This window comes from Poecile atricapillus, chromosome 1 (assembly GCF_030490865.1).
Source record: "Poecile atricapillus isolate bPoeAtr1 chromosome 1, bPoeAtr1.hap1, whole genome shotgun sequence".
In the NCBI taxonomy this organism is placed as follows: domain Eukaryota; kingdom Metazoa; phylum Chordata; class Aves; order Passeriformes; family Paridae; genus Poecile; species Poecile atricapillus.
This window is the reverse complement of record NC_081249.1, coordinates 111820653-111837606: the sequence shown is the minus strand read 5'-3', so window position 1 is coordinate 111837606 and position 16954 is coordinate 111820653. Positions and strand designations below refer to the sequence as shown.

At 43.8% G+C, this 16954-nt stretch overlaps 1 protein-coding gene across 1 annotated transcript in view; it reads left to right on the top strand.

Annotated features, from left to right (window-relative positions):
• The first annotated feature begins 3359 nt into the window (after positions 1 to 3359).
• CRYBG3 (crystallin beta-gamma domain containing 3) overlaps positions 3360 to 16954 on the top strand; it is an 82741-nt gene continuing 69146 nt past the window's right edge. The window contains exon 1 of the mRNA XM_058830509.1: positions 3360 to 3515. Within this exon, the coding sequence (XP_058686492.1) occupies positions 3415 to 3515 (101 nt within the window). The 5' untranslated portion in view covers positions 3360 to 3414. The remainder of the gene's footprint in view (positions 3516 to 16954) is intronic.

Sequence of the window (16954 nt, the reverse complement as noted above, 5' to 3'; positions counted from 1 at the left end):
GCAGGCAAAATGTTTCATTTGAAGGTTTTTGGACTACATTTCTCCCCTGGTTATTAATTTAATGTATCAGGAAAGTTTTAAAAGAAGGGTGTGAATGGAGGGCTCCTCCTAAAGCAGCATGATGGAAATTTGCTTTCCATCAAAATTTTCTTTCCATCATCCAAACAAAACAGAAGATTTGACTCAAGATTTTAAGGACCCATAAAAAGGAGGAAATACAAAAAGCACAATTAAAATTTCACCATCTGCTCACTCTAGAGCAGCGAAGAGAAGGGGGAGGTTTCCCTGCTGCACAAGCATTATAATCAGAATTGCAGTAGAAAAATTAAGTGGATGTGGAAGAGGCACAGCACACCCTCCCCACTCTTACTTGACATTCAAGTGACACTCTGGGCAGGATGAATTATGAAAAAATGTATTGGGAGCCCCTGCTTGACATTTTCCTCTTCTGTGCAACTCTATCCCTCTGCAACTGTGTTTTAATGGTTTCTCCCTGCCTTTGGTGTTGCCCTATTACCTCATGTGGGCCACATGTGAGCACTTTAATCTGAGGCAGAAAGGAACCTGTTTGCCCCATCTGTTTTGGCTTGCACGTGTTGGTGCTGCTGTTAATGCTGGCAGCTGTGCTAATGTGTGAGGCCACCTGCCACATGGCAGATACTGCAGCTTTGCCTAAAAGCTCCCCTCTCCTCCCCTTGCTGGAGGTGTAGGTGGCTACATTTGAGTTCCCCATTTATTATTTTAAGTGTGCCAAAACTATTTACTCTTAGGACACGGGATACTCAATTACTCCAGGGTACAAAAAAAATCAGAAATGGATTCTCTAACCTGTGCCATGTTCATCTTTTATATTGATACAGTTTTAGTATGTTGAATAGTTCTAATATTTTCATTATTTGCCTGCAGTAGAACTGTCATGTGATACATTCCTGTGTTTTCTGCTTTTAGATGCAGTGAAGAAAGGAGGAACAGATTTGAGCACAAAATGTTACTGTTAGGGATTAGCATTTCTGATTAGGTTGGCTCTTTGTTCTTGGACAAGCAGAGCCCTGGTAATGCTTCATGCTGCCCTGTGGTGCCCCTCTGGGCACATGTGGACAGCCTTTGGATGCAGCAAGGTATTCTGACTGTCTCTGTGTGCAAACCACTCACCATATTATACTTAACTACATCCTGAGGTGATTACGAGGATTAATTAATGCTTAAATCCTTTGAAGACACCGGATGCTTTATAAATGCTAATTATTATATTCAGGTTTGCTATAAGGATTAGATCTTACTTACGCAATAGGTAGGGAAGCTGTGAGATGTATGTGGCAAAGAAGAATTAAAAGTAATAAACAGTCACGGAGAGCCTAAGCCTCCCTGCAGCCTGTTCGTGCAGTCCTAATAAATAGCCACTTTTCTAATTTGGTTTTGGAGCCTAATTACTTCTATTTTGAATGTCAGAAGGAGTGTCTCCTCTATAATGTTCCAGTGTGAGCTGCTGTTACGTTTTGCTGTTTTAACCCCAGTTGGCATTTCTCTGAGAATTGGTGACTATGTGTAGGTACTCTAAAAATGTGCTTTCTTGTTTTCCTCTCTACTGTTCTGGAATGAAACATTTCATGGCTTTGTGCAAAGCTTGGGGCATCTGCATCACTGAGAGAATTGTCTGCTCCTTGTCTGGACACTGAAAACTGGACAGAACCTTGTGTACTAAGTGCTGGTCCCTGAATTCGGTTTGTGACTGGTTACTATTTGTAACCTGTGATCCAACCAGCTAGTCCCAATTCTGACTGGTAAAAAATTGAAGTGCACATCCAATATCCAGCTGTGTCTGTGGTTTTAAATTCCACATCAAAGCTACATAAGACTTGGACTGTACAAAGCAGAGCTGTTTGCACATTTCTTAAAGATTTGTTCACAGATGAGGTAGGAAAAAGAGGACAGAAAAGCAGACAGTAAGTTTTTTATCAGGCTGTTTTATTGCTGCTGTTCTGCAGATGGGCTAGAGTACCAGCTTCATATCTGCCTGTCACAATGACACAGTGGTTAAGAGGTTTGGGTATGGATCAAGGTGAACAACTAGGAAAAAACCTACAGAAGAGAGGTGATCACTTGCACAGGTTACCCAGAAACCTTGAAGTTGGAGATATTCCAAAGCCATCAGGACACAGTCCTGGACAATCTGCTCCAGGTGGTCCTGGTTGAGCAGGGGATTGGACCAGGTGACTGCCTAAAGTCCCTTCCATCTTCAACCATTCCGCAGTTCTGTGAGATGGTACAAAGCAAAAAGGAGCTGATATTAAGGTGTAAGGTGGAGTAAGTCACAAAGAACAGCAGAAATGCTCACAAAGGTGAGAAAATGTGGCTCTGAATTTAAAATCCTTGTGTCAAGGTTGGTCTATCTTACCAGTAACACACTCATTGAATCACTAAGGTTTTGTGCATCATCTCGATCTATAAAATGAAGATAGTATTTGTCACTGTGCTTTCAGAATGGCAAGGTCATCGGTAGGTATAGTTTGATGTTAAGTGTGGCCACAAATCTCGGAGGGAGAAAAATGAAGCGTTCATTATTAAAAAGCCCAAAACTAAATAAAAAACGAAACCAAACTCCTTTCTAGGAAGTAAACTTCTAAAGAGGCATGAGAATCCCTTTCTTCCAAGCCACCTTTCGTCAGCAAGCGTGGTCTGAACTTAACCTGAAGCGACAGAGAGGTGAAGCCCCAGCCGTTGCTGCCGTGTACCTTTGTTGGATGCCAATGTTTACAGCGCTGGGCAGCAGGCACAGATGTTCCTGACTTTGCATGGACAAACGAGTGCAGGAGCTCAAAGCTGGCCCCTTACAAAGCAGTAGGCTGGCGCTGGCGTTTGCAGTCAGTCAGAGACCGTGGATTCTCAAAGCTCCCTAACCTTTTTCTTCAGAGGTTTATTTTTTGTTTGTTTGTTTGTTTGTTTTTTACCTCTGATCTTTTCTCTTTGTTCCCACTAATTATCACCCATTAACAAAAAAAAAAAAAAAAAAAGGGCACCGAACCACGAACCAAACACAACGCGCCACCCTCCCGGCCGGGTGCGGCGGGCAGTGTGCGGCGGTCCTTCCCTCTCCGCAGCCATCGCTTCCCTCCCGCGGCCCCGGGAGCTCGGCAGGGCAGGGGCCGGGCCCTCCCCGCCTGCCGGGGCACGGATGGGACTCCCCCCTGTCCTCCTCCTGCCGCTGCCACAGCCACCCCCGCCCCCGAGCGCGGCTCTCCCGGCCCGCCCCACACGAGGCAGGGGCGGGGGCGCGGAGCGGCGGCTCCTCCCCGGGGCGGAGGGACGCGTTCACCGCCTCCCTCCCTCCCTCTCTCCCTCCCGCCTGCCGCCGCCGCGGGGACTCGGTGCCGGGCGGCTGCTGGCGGCGTCTCCCGTCCCGTCAGCTTCCCGGGGATGTCTGGCGGGGGCAGCCGGCGGCGGGCCGGCCCCTCCTGGCACAGCACTTTCTCTCGCTTCTTCTCCAGGAGCCCAGCCGGCGAGGGGGCGGCGAACAGGTACGCGGGGCACGGGGGCGGCGCGGTGCCACCTGCGCGGCCGGGGCACCTCACGGGAACCCGGGGACACCGGGGGGCACCGGGCTGAGCGGGGCCCGGCCCGAGGTGCCACACCGGAGGGTGGCGGGGCAGCGGGAAGAAGCGAGCGTTCACGGCGGGGAGCCCGCGCGTCCGGGGCCCCGGGGCGGCTCCGGGGACGGCGGCGTGTCCGGGGGAGCTCCGGAGCGGGCGGGGAGCGCGGCTGACAGCAGCTGGGGAGGGTGGGGAGGGCGGGCTGGCCTGGGGCAGCGCTGCGGTGCGGGCACGGCTGCCGCTGGGCGCCGGGGCTGGGGGGATTCGGGGGTCTCTGGAGGTGCACCGAGCACCCCCGGCCCCGCCGGGCTCGGCGGAGCCCCTGTGGAGCCTGCTGGGAATAGCGCACCCCGGGGCTGCTCCTCCGCCGCGCTCAGAACCGTGTGGCCCGGCTCGGGGACTGAAAGCAGGGCAGGGCGCTGAGGTCTCCGAGGGTTTTGTTTGTTTGTTTTTCCTTCCCAGTCTTCACGCTGAAAGTTTTCTTTTGGAGTGGTGTAAATCAGGCGTTAATGCAACATAAATATTACTGATGTGTTTAAGTCTCAATGCAAAATTTGTGGTTTATGGAAACTTGGTTATTAATATTTTTTTTTTAGTGCAGGGAGACTTTACGAGATGAAAAAGCTTGGAAACTTCTTGTGTATTTGTTCCTCTTCTTCCTCTTCCTTTTTTTTTTTTCTTTTTTTCTTTCTTTTTTTTTTTCTTTCTTTTTTTTTCTTTCTTTTTTTTTCTTTTTTTTTTTCTTTTTTTCCTATGGTGGCTGATTTCTGTCTGTAAGTAGGAAAGAAGCACAGATAAGTTTCCTGCAGTTTCTCAGGTAGACTCATTGTCGGCCCAAGTTAATGAGCATATTTTTATGGAGAAAAGGTGTTAACTGCTTAGGCTTTGCTTCCTCGGGTGTAGTATTTATTTTTTGCTTTTAACATGTTGGTTTCAATCTGAGTCATGCTTGATAGGGCATAGGTTTGTGTTTAAAAGTGACAGACAGTAAGTGAAGTTTAATCAGATAGACAGGGGCTATCGCAGTAGTTCTTTCAGTGAAAGGCTTTAGCATCGTGCATTGCAGTCTCAGGAATCATGGAAAACAGAAGAACATCTTGCTCTCTTACACTGACCATCTTAATCTTGTAAATGCACCATGAGGATTCTTAACTTTAGCGGTTTTGTTTTACTGTAAGTGTTTGACACGCCAGTACACCACCAAGGATCCACTGGTCTTTTTTGAGCAGAAAATGTTGCTTTTTTATTTAGTGGAAAAAAAGAGATTGGGAGCAAGGCTGCTGAATCAAGGACATCTTTACAATTGCTGGAATAGCCTGGCTGTTTTGTCTGGCGGGAGTGGTTAAGATACGGGAGAAGGCGAAGGTTTGGATCTGGCTGAGGACCTGGAGGGGCAATAGGACAGGTTTCATCGGATGACGCCTTGCCAGCTCCCAACACTGTGGTTTGGGATAAGCAAAAAAGCCTGGCGGTCACCTTGGTGAGGAGAACGATGCCTCTTTAGAGGTTTGTGCGCTAAATGGCCGGTCTGTAGGTAGCACTCGCGGTAGACCTACTCCACTTGGGGCTGCAGTCTAATCTCCATCCCAACCACAGTTTCATTTCCTGCAGCCAAGAGCCTTGTATTTATTCGGAAGCTGGGATAGCCCAGGCAGACAGGAGAGGGTTCTGGCCCCTTGGCCTCGCTGTTGAACTCCTCCCGGGGCTCGCTGCAGGGTCTCCATCCTGGAGCGGAGGCAAGCCAGAGCCCTGGCCATCCCAAGCCCCATTTGGAATGTTAAGGAGCTTTTCCTTGTTGTGCCGGGCTGCAGCGTGGCACGCTAGTCAGGAATGCTGACGTTCTCGTATTTGGTTTCCACTGGCAGCCTTCTTCGCAAATTAGCGTAATTGCATACATTAGCCAGGGCCGGGATGAGCGCTGCAGGTTTGCTCCTCGTGTTTGTTTAGCGAGCTGGGCCGTGCAGCAGAATGGATCTCTGAACAAAGCCCGAGTGCCGGGAGGGGACACCAGGGCTGCCCTGGGTGTTTGCTGCGAAGGTGTGGAGTGCAGCTTTTGTCCAGGGCTGTGAGAAATGTGTGCACAGGCACGGCTTATCGGTGGTGTTGGAACCAGACCAAGTTCGAGATGTATGTATATACGTAGGAATAAACTTTTCTGTGGAGGTATTTTACTTACGGATGGGTTTCAGAAAAGTAGAAGTCTTCAAAGTGAAGGGGGCTGGAGGGAGAGCAGTGTATCACATACTCTGTGCCGGCACTGACCTCCGGAGACATGCATCGCACTTGGTGCCTCTGCTGAATGCCATGGTGGTTTCCCAAGTTTTAAAAGCATGCAGAAATGAGCCTCTGTCCATCCAAAAGTCGTTCTCCATCTGCTCCCACAAATTAGGCAGTGGTGGGTGGCTGGAAGCTGCCAGCTTTCCTTCCCCCGTGATCAGAGCTGCTCTCTTGCTCCAGACCCCGTTCAAATTTACCTGTAAAAACTCCAAGAGTCAAAACCCAAACCTACCGTGAGCCTGGTTTAAAATGGGAGGAAGGGGATGGGGGGAATTACATAGTTTGTTAATCAGTGTCCTTGACTCTTCTGAGAGCCTCATTTGACAAAAAGCTTAGGTTAATAACTTGCCCTTACAGCCATTTGTAGCTCTGATGAGCATGAGACTCATGCTGGAGGCTTGCTTGTGGAAAAAAATAAGCTACGCAGGTTAGTTGCAAGTTTTGTGGCAGCAAAAAGCACAGCACACGCCTTAAGAGTTCACTTGGCTTTTACATAAAAAGTATCCAAATGGGAAGTGTCTCCCACCCTGTGCTTGCCTGCTGAGTGTTCTTGAGCTGGGACTGCTTTGAATGGCTTCAGTGCTCTTCATCCCAGGTCTTTACCACTGATTTCCATCAAAGACAGTCATTATGCTGTATTGGACTATTTGCTATTCTCAATAATACACAATTGGTTATTAGTTACCACAGTGTTTGTCCTGGAGCAATCTAAATCCCCAGGGTGACAAAACCCAATTGCATTTTCACTGTTCTAATAGGAGTCTCAAAATTTTTATTTTCTTTTTTTTTTACTAATGCATGTATTAGTAAAATTACTAATTTAGTCCATTTGGAAGAAGACACAGCTTTTACACTGTAAGTCTACACTGTGGATTCTTTCAGAAATACGTGGCTTCTGTGGCTGAGCAATTGTTCTTTTGTGAATAAATGTGACCTTTCAAGGGGGTGTGACACTTTTTACTGAGGTACCATCAAAATGTCCTTTAAACTAGGGGTGCATTTTATTAGTTATTCCTTGCAGCGTTCTGCTGGTTCATTTCAGATTTCTCTTTTTCCTTCCAAGTGTTGTTGGCTGGTCACAGAAGTACCAGTGCAAGTTTGGTTTGTCAGGATATTTTGTCTGCATTGCTGAAGTATACCAGAGACACCAAACAGGGAAGAGCAACATTTATCTGGTTTAGAAGGATTTGGGGGGGGCTGATTTGTTTGTTGGGATTTTTTTTTCAGGCTGAGATTGTTCCATTCATCCATTAGTATCTTACTGAGAGCTTTCAGAGATGGAGAACTTTGTTTATTCTGCCCGAGGAGAGATTAGAGAGTCTTTTTCTTCCTTTGGGGCTGCCAGTCATTGTTCCTGTTTACAAAGAGCATGTATTTTTGTAGTTGTAAAAACTGTGCATTTGAGGGACTGCTGGAAATTGATGGAAAAGGGAGTAATAAATTTCAGACCTAGCTCTTCTGAAATTGCTGCCTCCTGGCTGGGTTTGATTCAGATACCGTTGGCATCTTTGAAGAAATCCACTGTCAGCTGGAAAAATCATCTCTGCTTTCTAATAAAGAACCTTTTACTTTCAAAAGCCAGAGCAAGAGTCTTTGTGTTGTTGTTAAAATATAGCTTATTTACGAGTCTGCGTGCGGGATGGTGGTTTGTGGAACCAGCAAGGGCAATACTCCAACCATATAGAAGAATTCAAATTAGACTTCCCTAAGTAAGGTGCATTATGAAAACTTTCTGTACATTTGTAAATTTGGGGCTTCTTTCTTCCTTTTTGCTTCCTAGATTTTATCCTATTATGGCTTCCATTGCAGGATAATTCAAAATGATATGAAAGGGCCTGATTCAGAAGGGCACCAAAGTGACTGCCAATAATTAAACATGTTAATAATTCTGTGCACTCTAGTGGGACTGCCTGCTTGATCAGAATGAGGCACATACTTGGATGTCTCGTGGGACTCAGACCAGGAGGAGCAGGGCCAGCAGCTGGCCATGTGTGTGAGAGACATTTCCTGAAGGAAATGTTACTAGAGCCTTAATTATAATAGAAGCGCTCCTTGGAAGAAACAAAGCAACATTTTTTCCACTGTTTTAAATGTGAGCAGCGTTCTCTTCTTTTCCAGTTATTGGCATAAGTGCCAGAGTTAATGCAAAAATATTTCCAAAAGAGCTACAAGTCGGTGGTTTTAAGAAACAGTTTTGCAAAGGTGAAAACTCCTTGTTCTTGTCCTCTAGTGAATAAAAGACTCCCAGGTGAAAAAAAATTACAATTCCAAAACATGTTGCTGTGGGGATTGTATTTCTAATTATTGTAACTTCTTAAAAGGGTGGAAACCCAGCTACTGCTTTTGATTTCTAAGGAGTGTTTGGATTTTATAAATTTCAGTTAGTATATACTATTATACTTGCAGACAGTAGCACAGCACTGGGTTGCTCAGGCTTTAACTCAGTTCTTCTGGTATATTAATTTTCATTTCTAATATAATTTTTACCTGTTCTAACTGGCTTTGCAGTATCACTTTTGAAGACTTAAGGTCGGAAATTTTGGCTCCCTTACTCATTTCACTTTCTCATGCCAGTTTCCAGGCACATGATAGAGTCTCCAATGGTGGTGTGTTTTTGTGATTTCATGACTTGCCTTATTTTGAAAGAGAATGTTGCTTTTCTGAATGTTCCACTGTGTTTCTTAAGTTGATAAAATATTTTTTCCAAAGGCAAACCTCTTAAGCAGTTTGGAGGTCTTGAGGCCTAAGTGTGTAAACACCTTGCAGATGTGTAAACATCTGCACTTCACCTACAGTGAAGTGTTGTGTTGGGAAAAAATGTACGAAGAAGTTATTTCTTGCGAGCACACAAACAGAAAAAGCAGAAAGAATTGCACTGATAACATACTTTTATTTTAATCAGTTACAAGCTGCAAATTTGGCCATAAAATTTATTTTGGTAGGAATGGAAAATGCATGCCTTCAGAACAAAAGAGGGAACATTGGTGTTTGTAGGATGATTCCTGGTGTATATTTTGTGAGTAAAAGATGAGAGTTCTGGAGAGTATTTTCTTGGGTTGAAATAGTAGCCTCCTCTACCTCTACCAAAAGTTTTCTCCTCCAGCTTGACCAGAAGAGTTCGCTGCATTTTACTGGTGACACCAATCTATCTTGTATGTTTTTTCTGAGGTGCTTATTCTTAGTGAATCTTTCTGAAATTCTGGTATGCTCTGTTTTATCAGTACAACAGTTGCTGCTGTTTTAAAGCTGCCCTAGATTACTTTTTTATTTCTTAATATCTCCTATTTTTATGCCATTTTGTAAGTACCACTCTTGATTCCCCCACACTGCAAATATGCCCTTTGGAAACAGTTCTATTCCCCATTAATTCGACAAATTTAACCTTAAATAAATAGTTTGTAAATCTGTTTCTGATGTTGTACCAAGTGTTTGTGTTAGTGGCCAGTAACATATCTATGGCATAAGAGTGCTGGAGACTGCCTAACCAATCAGACTGGAAAATAGGGAGCAGATTCCTCAGCACTGCTGGTTACTATGCCTGACAGATGCCAGAAGGAAAACCTTGATATAATCTGGAATAATCGCACTGCCCAATATCGGAGTAAGCTGTGCTCAGAAACATTTATATTTCTTTCTCCAGCCTTTGTAGGGCTGTTCAGTTCCCTCACATGTAAAACAGACTATTTAGCAAGGGTCATCGTATTTATTTCACCCAGTTCTAGCCTTTAAACTTAAAGGTACGTGTTCAGTGTAAGGACATGGTTTGGTTCTCAAATTTTTTCATGTAAACTTTCACTGTAAAATGTGGCCTATCTGCGATTTTTCTGACATATTTATTTTCCATTATAGTTTTAGTTGCTCGTTTTAGTCTTCGTTTAATACTCACACAGTTTGTGTGGCTGATACAAGCCATGCAGCACAGCACTGCTACTGCGGAATGTGAAGCTGACCCAACTTTGCTGCACAAGCAAAGAACAGTATGTAAATCAGCAACAGAAACAGGTCTGAGAGGAAAAATTGTTTCAGTTAAAACAATCTAAATTGCTCATTGCAGTCTATAATCAAATCAGTTTCAAAATGAGGGTAGTTTAATTGAATACAATACATTTTGTGCTGTTTCAACACTTTAATCAGCAATTTAAACACTTCTTCTGCCTAAGTTCCCGCCTTTTTTTCCTCCTGGCTCAATTTTTCCCTTTTTTCCCTTTCCCCCTTTCCTTTTTCCCCCTTTCCTTTTTCCCCCTTTCCTTTTTCCCCCTTTCCTTTTTCCCCCTTTCCTTTTTCCCCCTTTCCTTTTTCCCCCCCCTTCCTTTTTCCCCCCCCTTCCTTTTTCCCCCCCCTTCCTTTTTCCCCTCCTTCCTTTTTCCCCCCCCTTCCTTTTTCCCCCCCCTTCCTTTTTCCCCCCCCTTCCTTTTTCCCCCCCCTTCCTTTTTCCCCCCCCTTCCTTTTTCCCCCCCCTTCCTTTTTCCCCCCCCTTCCTTTTCCCCCCCCTTCCTTTTCCCCCCCCTTCCTTTTTCCCCCCCCTTCCTTTTTCCCCCCCCCTTCCTTTTTCCCCCCCCTTCCTTTTTCCCCCCCCTTCCTTTTTCCCCCCCCTTCCTTTTTCCCCCCCCTTCCTTTTTCCCCCCCCTTCCTTTTTCCCCCCCCTTCCTTTTTCCCCCCCCTTCCTTTTTCCCCCCCCTTCCTTTTTCCCCCCCCTTCCTTTTTCCCCCCCCTTCCTTTTTCCCCCCCCTTCCTTTTTCCCCCCCCTTCCTTTTTCCCCCCCCTTCCTTTTTCCCCCCCCTTCCTTTTTCCCCCCCTTCCTTTTTCCCCCCCCCTTCCTTTTCCCCCCCCCTTCCTTTTTCCCCCCCCTTCCTTTTTCCCCCCCCTTCCTTTTTCCCCCCCCTTCCTTTTTCCCCCCCCTTCCTTTTTCCCCCCCCTTCCTTTTTCCCCCCCCTTCCTTTTTCCCCCCCCTTCCTTTTTCCCCCCCCTTCCTTTTTCCCCCCCCTTCCTTTTTCCCCCCCCTTCCTTTTTCCCCCCCCTTCCTTTTTCCCCCCCCTTCCTTTTTCCCCCCCCTTCCTTTTTCCCCCCCCTTCCTTTTCCCCCCCCTTCCTTTTCCCCCCCCTTCCTTTTCCTCCCCTTCTCCTTGCCTTTCCTCCCCTTCTCCTTGCCTTTCCTCCCCTTCTCCTTGCCTTTCCTCCCCTTCTCCTTGCCCCTTTCCTCTTCTTCAGTTTCTCTTCTGTATTTGTTTTAAATTAAACACCAGCTTTGCTTTCCTTTGACCCTCTAATTTCAAATTCAATAACTTATTTTTATAATTACCATTTGTCTTAATGTCTTCAATTCTCCTCCTCTCTGCATGTGCCCTAAGTTTGGGCACAGAAGCAGCAGCCAGAAACTTCACGTTCAAATTTCTGTGCAAAATTCTCTCTCTAAGACAAGCCCCAACAGTCTTGCCAGAGACTAGAGGCAGATTGTGTCACTGCTGCTGTTATTTGGTTTCCCAAGAAGTGTGTTAGCCTGGGAATCTTGCTGAGAAGTTCACTGGAAATTTTTCGTTTCGGAGCTTTACAGAAAAGGGCAACATTGTGGTTTTGGGGGGGGGGGGAAGGAAACAGAGGAAAGAGGTTTTAATTAATTAGGTTTTTTTTCTTCTAAGGTGCTAGTGCATTTATTTTCTGTTAAATGCTAACATGTTTTAGCTGTCACATGATGCACAAGCCAATTTTTTGCATTCAGTTGATTTCCTCACATCTTGTTGCCGCTGAGCTTTACAGTAATATTTTCCTTTCATTAATTTAACAAATGGTTACTGTGCCCTTGCTCATATTCCTCCAAGTATGTGCTGCAAATTTGACTCCTAAAAAATTGACTTTTTAGATAAAGTTCTAATTGTTCTCCTGGCTGCACAGCACACAAATGGCTTCACAAGTGTGATGATAGTGCCTAGAGGAAGGTGTTTCCCTTTAAAGTATATTTTATTCAGTTGGATTAAAGGGGAGGGATAGAAAAATTGATTTCCTTACTCTCCCAGGCAACCTGAGAAGTTAATAAACATGGTATTGATTGTAACATCACTGAAAGATGGGAATTGTCAAGCTCAGTTTTGTTTATGAGATTACAGCTTCACTTGACAAACTGCTGACATACCATCCTTAGATGCTTAAGGCTTGGCACTGATGCCTCACTTAAAATATTTGCAAGTGTAATAACAGCAGGCTGAAATTCAACATACAGAGGAATATAAAAAAAACCCAGATGTAATAAATAATTTTCTACTTAATCTGTTTGAAGAAAATGAAAAAAAGGATTATTTTTGAATCAGTATCTTCACAGATAATTTAAAAGAGGACAAAACTGTAGCATGTGAAGTTCGCGGATGATTAGAGTGTCAAGTATGGAAATCACCATGTAGACGACATTGGAAACAAACTAAGTTGCCATGGTTGACAGCCAGTTAAACATGAGCTGCCAAAGTGGTGGCTCAGAGAAGAAAATGTGATTGTCAGGTGTATAAACAACAAAACACATGTATTCTGTGGATTCTTTGGTTGGTGTCCATGATTTATCATGAAAAGGATGCTGGCAAACTGAAAAGGGCTCTGGGAACAATTTGATGTCTGGAAAACCTCCCTCACAGAATACAGTGAAGTAGCTCAGTGGCATCTCGTTTTGAAATGACAATGTTAAAGTTTGAGGAATGACTCCGCCTCGAGGAATATAACTGGAAGGGAAATCAGATTTAAGTGCTTTATGTTATAGCAGACCTGTGGCTTCAAGAGGTTATTTGAATCTGGGACTTTTATAACCTGTCCCACATAGATGTAGATTGATGAGAGATGAGACTTGACTAGTTAAGCCTAATGAGTAGTGAATTTAGTAGTAGTTTACATGGGAAGGTCTTACTTACAAATGTGGTCATTTTTCCATAGTTTGCTGTTTTTCAGCCAAAGCTCATAGCTTCTTGTCATGTGTTAAAGGCTTGGCACAGGTCTCCCTTGGTGAAATTTCATAATCTATATTGTGCAGGAGGCCAGCTGCAGTAATCATAAGGGTCTGTATGGCAAGCAGAGTAACTGGTATATATATATAAATATTAATTAAAAAGTCTGATTTTTTTTGCAGTCATCATTTTAATTACCACTTGGAAACTGGGACAAAGAGGAAACCAATACTAAGCAACCTATGTCTCTTTGCAGTTTTATAGTAAAAATTTCATTACTACTGCTGGTTTGTAGCTATGGCGTGAGAATTACTGTAATGTGCTGGAACTTCATTGAGGTCTTGCACATCTATAGTTGATGGTATTATTAGACCTGTGGATTTCCACTCATTTACATTCTTCAGGGAGGCTCTTGCACAAATGGATTTTAATGTCCTAGGTGATGAAATCCTTGTTTCAATGTTTCTCCACTGACATATCCTTCTGGAAGGTCAGCGCTGAACAGGTAACTGTTGTCACAAAGTAAAATTGGGAAGAAGTCATGACATCGGAACCATGAAGTGTATTTCCCAGAGAGGAATGTTAGGTTTGTTCAGAGAGAAAGGAAAGGCAGGGCTCAGGAGCTGGCATCACATCCCAGAATGCTGAAATAAAGAAATGAAGAAAGCAAACCTAAAAAGCATCTTTGAGGTTGGGAATTGCTTATTCTCTTACCATTATGAGTCATCACATTAGATGGTTCCTGAGTTAATCTGAGGAGAAGACCAATTAAAAACAAACAATGCCAGCCTTATGTGGTAGCAGAGAGGGTTTGGCTACTCAGGGAGTCATCTGTCCCTAAGAGAGAGAAGATGGCAAAATGCTGGAGCCCTCACCTGTCTGGTTACATGTGGACTGCATGAAAAATAAATGCTAGAGCTGCTGCATTGGAAGAGATTTGATTCAAAGCCCTGGGAGGAGTAGGGAGGGTCAACATCCACAAGTGTTGTGGTAGTGCTGAGCTGAAGTTCAGCTTTAGTCAGCTGTCCCCATTTCCTTAAGGGAGTGCCCATTAATTTCCCCCTTCCCAAACAGCAACAGGCAGTCCATGCCTTCTCCTCATAAAAGGAGCCTAAAATGTCACAGCAATTACTTTGTTTGAAGAACTCTGTGTGTGGTCGGTCTCATCCAAACTTGTGTTTTTGTGTTTTATTACTTGTATGCTTCCTGTAGCTTATTTTTATCTGTCACAACACATTCACAATCTGCTGCGTGCATAACATGGGTGGGGTGGATTAATAAAGGAAGAAGGGGATGGGCTTTTCATTTGCAAGTTCTGAGGGATTGTTTTGAAGGACAAGGATGGAGGAAGCAGACTTCTCACACCATACAGTGATGCTGTGAGGGCCTTTTGAAAATATGATTGTTTCTAATTGTCTTGTTCTGTTTTTAGAGGCAGTTGCAAAAGACCTTGAAAGCCATGTACTTAAATATGCTCCATTAAATTGCTTTTTTTTTTTCTTGACTGTAATCCCTCATGTAATCTCTTTTTGTGTGAGCAGCAATGCAGAATGTGAGCATGTCTTTCTCGTAAGAATCTCTTAACCTCTCTTTCCAAAGTGTAATGATTAAAAACTTGGACCACAAACCTGCTTCTGGTTCAGACACCACCTGTCTAAGTATTACAGAAAGGTCAAAACAGAGGCAGCAGCAGAGGAACAAAAAGCAACAGAAAACGGCACAAAGAAAGGTTTGTTCAGAAGATACAAAAGATACCATTCTCTAACTTAAATTTAATCTTGATTAGTTAGAGAATAAGAGTGATGCTAATCAGGTTAGGCATGCTGGCAAGACAGTAGAAAGAGCAGCAAGACAGCTGAGGAGAAGAAATCCCTCTAACCTTCCTCTAAACCTTTGCTAAAGATTAATCCATCTCTGTTGGATGCACTAATACATAAGAGAAAAAGGAATGTCTAGCAGAAATAGCAACAGAAGGGCAGTAGATTATGTATCTGAGAGGCTTGGGTTTCTGGCATTAATTGTCACAATGTCCTTTTATTTAGTATTTCCATGCCTTTTTTTTTTTTTTTTCCTCCCTTTATAAAGTGAGAGTAGTATGTCTAAATATGTAAACAAGTGGTTGTGACAATTTCTGCCTGGGTAGATAAGAAGACCTTGGAAGCAAATTGGCAGAGGTTTTTTCTTTCTTCCTATGATCACGCTTTGCTCTTTTACTGCTTAAAAGCAAAGACAAATTGATTCAAAACATGGGTTAGTAGGTGCCTGTTTTTGGGTGAATAATGTTGGAAAAAATAATAATAATAATGAAAAAACAGTTGTTTGTGAAGCACAGAGTTGAAGATTAATTAATCTTCCTGACTGGACCAGTGTGGAATGCTCTCCTGAGAGGTGGCTGGTCTATCTGCGGGTGGTTAAGCACAGATGGAGGTAACCTTGGTGGTACCTGCCATAGCAAGGTGCTCCAGAAAGGCACTGCTCTGGAAAAGCTTGAAACTCTGTGGAGCCAAACTTTATAAATACAGCTGTTGCCCTAGGTCACGGTGATGTCTGGATGCTATGATGAGAAGAGGGAAAGCCCAGAAATTTGTAGTGAGTTGTTAGTGGGGATTGCAGAGTTGTATTGTGTGAGTGAAATGAGGAGTAGCCAGCAGGTTCTCCATTCCCAGGCACTGAGCGTGGCCCAGCCCCAGTGTCTGTGGTGTTTAGGCTGCAAAAGGTAGCCTTGCCTCTTTGAGAGAAACAAAGCCATTTTATCCTACACAACCCATGAGGCCTTTGTGCAGCAAAGAAGCTTTTGTGCTGTAAACTTACAGCTTTTTGTGCTGTGAAACTCAATGCATTTGGTTTCAGTCAGAGATCCATTTAGAACTGGGCCCTGGCAAAGGGGAGAAGAGATTCACACCAAGCAGCCTCTGTGGTGATGTGAGGGGCAGTGGTTCGTCCTTCTTGTTTCTGCTGAGTGACACTTGCTGTCCCTTCATTGTGCTGTTTGAAATCACTGCACTGTAAACTGGATCACAAGCTGGATTTTTCCTCAAGGAAACTTCTGCCTCCCTCTTGATTTTATCAAACAATGTAGCCCTACTGAGAGCCCTTCTTGGCTGAGTTAAGGATGTAGAGATGTTGGGGTTGAAGAGGAAGGAGTGGAGATTTCTAAAGCTGGTTCTGCTGACAAAGTCAGCATGTTTGAGGAACTACACCCTCAAGCAAAAGGTTAAGGAATGTAGAAACGCTAGAATATAAACCATGAAAGGGTGTGGGGAAATGCTTCCAGAGTTAGGGTTATTTTATGTTGGAAAGGAAAGTTTTGATACTTTTTTATTTTGCTTGTTGATTTTAAGATGCTTATCTGCTGAATTGCATTCTTTCAGTTTTGGTATGTATGCTGTGGAATTTCTATGGCTAGATAGAAGAAAGTAGTACAGAAATGTATTTAAAATATAAACAAAAAGTGGAAAAATGAAAAAGGTTTTGGGGGGGAAAAAACACATGATGTAAAGGGAAGATTTCGAGCAAAATGAAGTCATGCAATAATTCAACACTGGTAATGTATGCTGGCAGGATTTAATGAAAGCAAGGATCTCATTTGTGGTCTGCAGACAGTTCCATAAAGAGTGATACCCTGAGCCTAGGAGGAATGTCTGGTAGACATCAACCTCATTATTCCACTCTTAAATCCAGAGAATTCCTGTTCATCTCAAATGTATCAACATCAGGAAAAGCCATATAGATCTGAGAAAGGTGTTTTGGGTTTTAGCTTGTTTTTTTTTTTTTTTTAAACCAACAACAAAACAAAAACTAGGAGAGAGAAAATAGGTTATGTACAGAGAAACACTTTTATTAGTGTGCCAGACTGCCCAGAGTGATTGTGACATCTCCTTCATGAAACATGTTAGTAGCAGAAGAAATTAATAGGTCAGAATATTAATTCATCTGCTCTGTCTTCCAAGGAGGCAAAGAACAGCCAAGACTTCGTCTGATGCTCTCCCTGAAAAAGTATCTTTGTGTTTATGAGTGCATTATGAGAGATTACCTAGGGTGATGTGAAAGTACATGGTTTTCAACTTGGAGATGATCTATAAATGGGAGGAAGAAGCTTTTCTTTTGTTGCATCTGAAAAGATGCAAAATATCTGGGTAAACTTAATAGCAGGAGGGTTCTGCTGTCATTT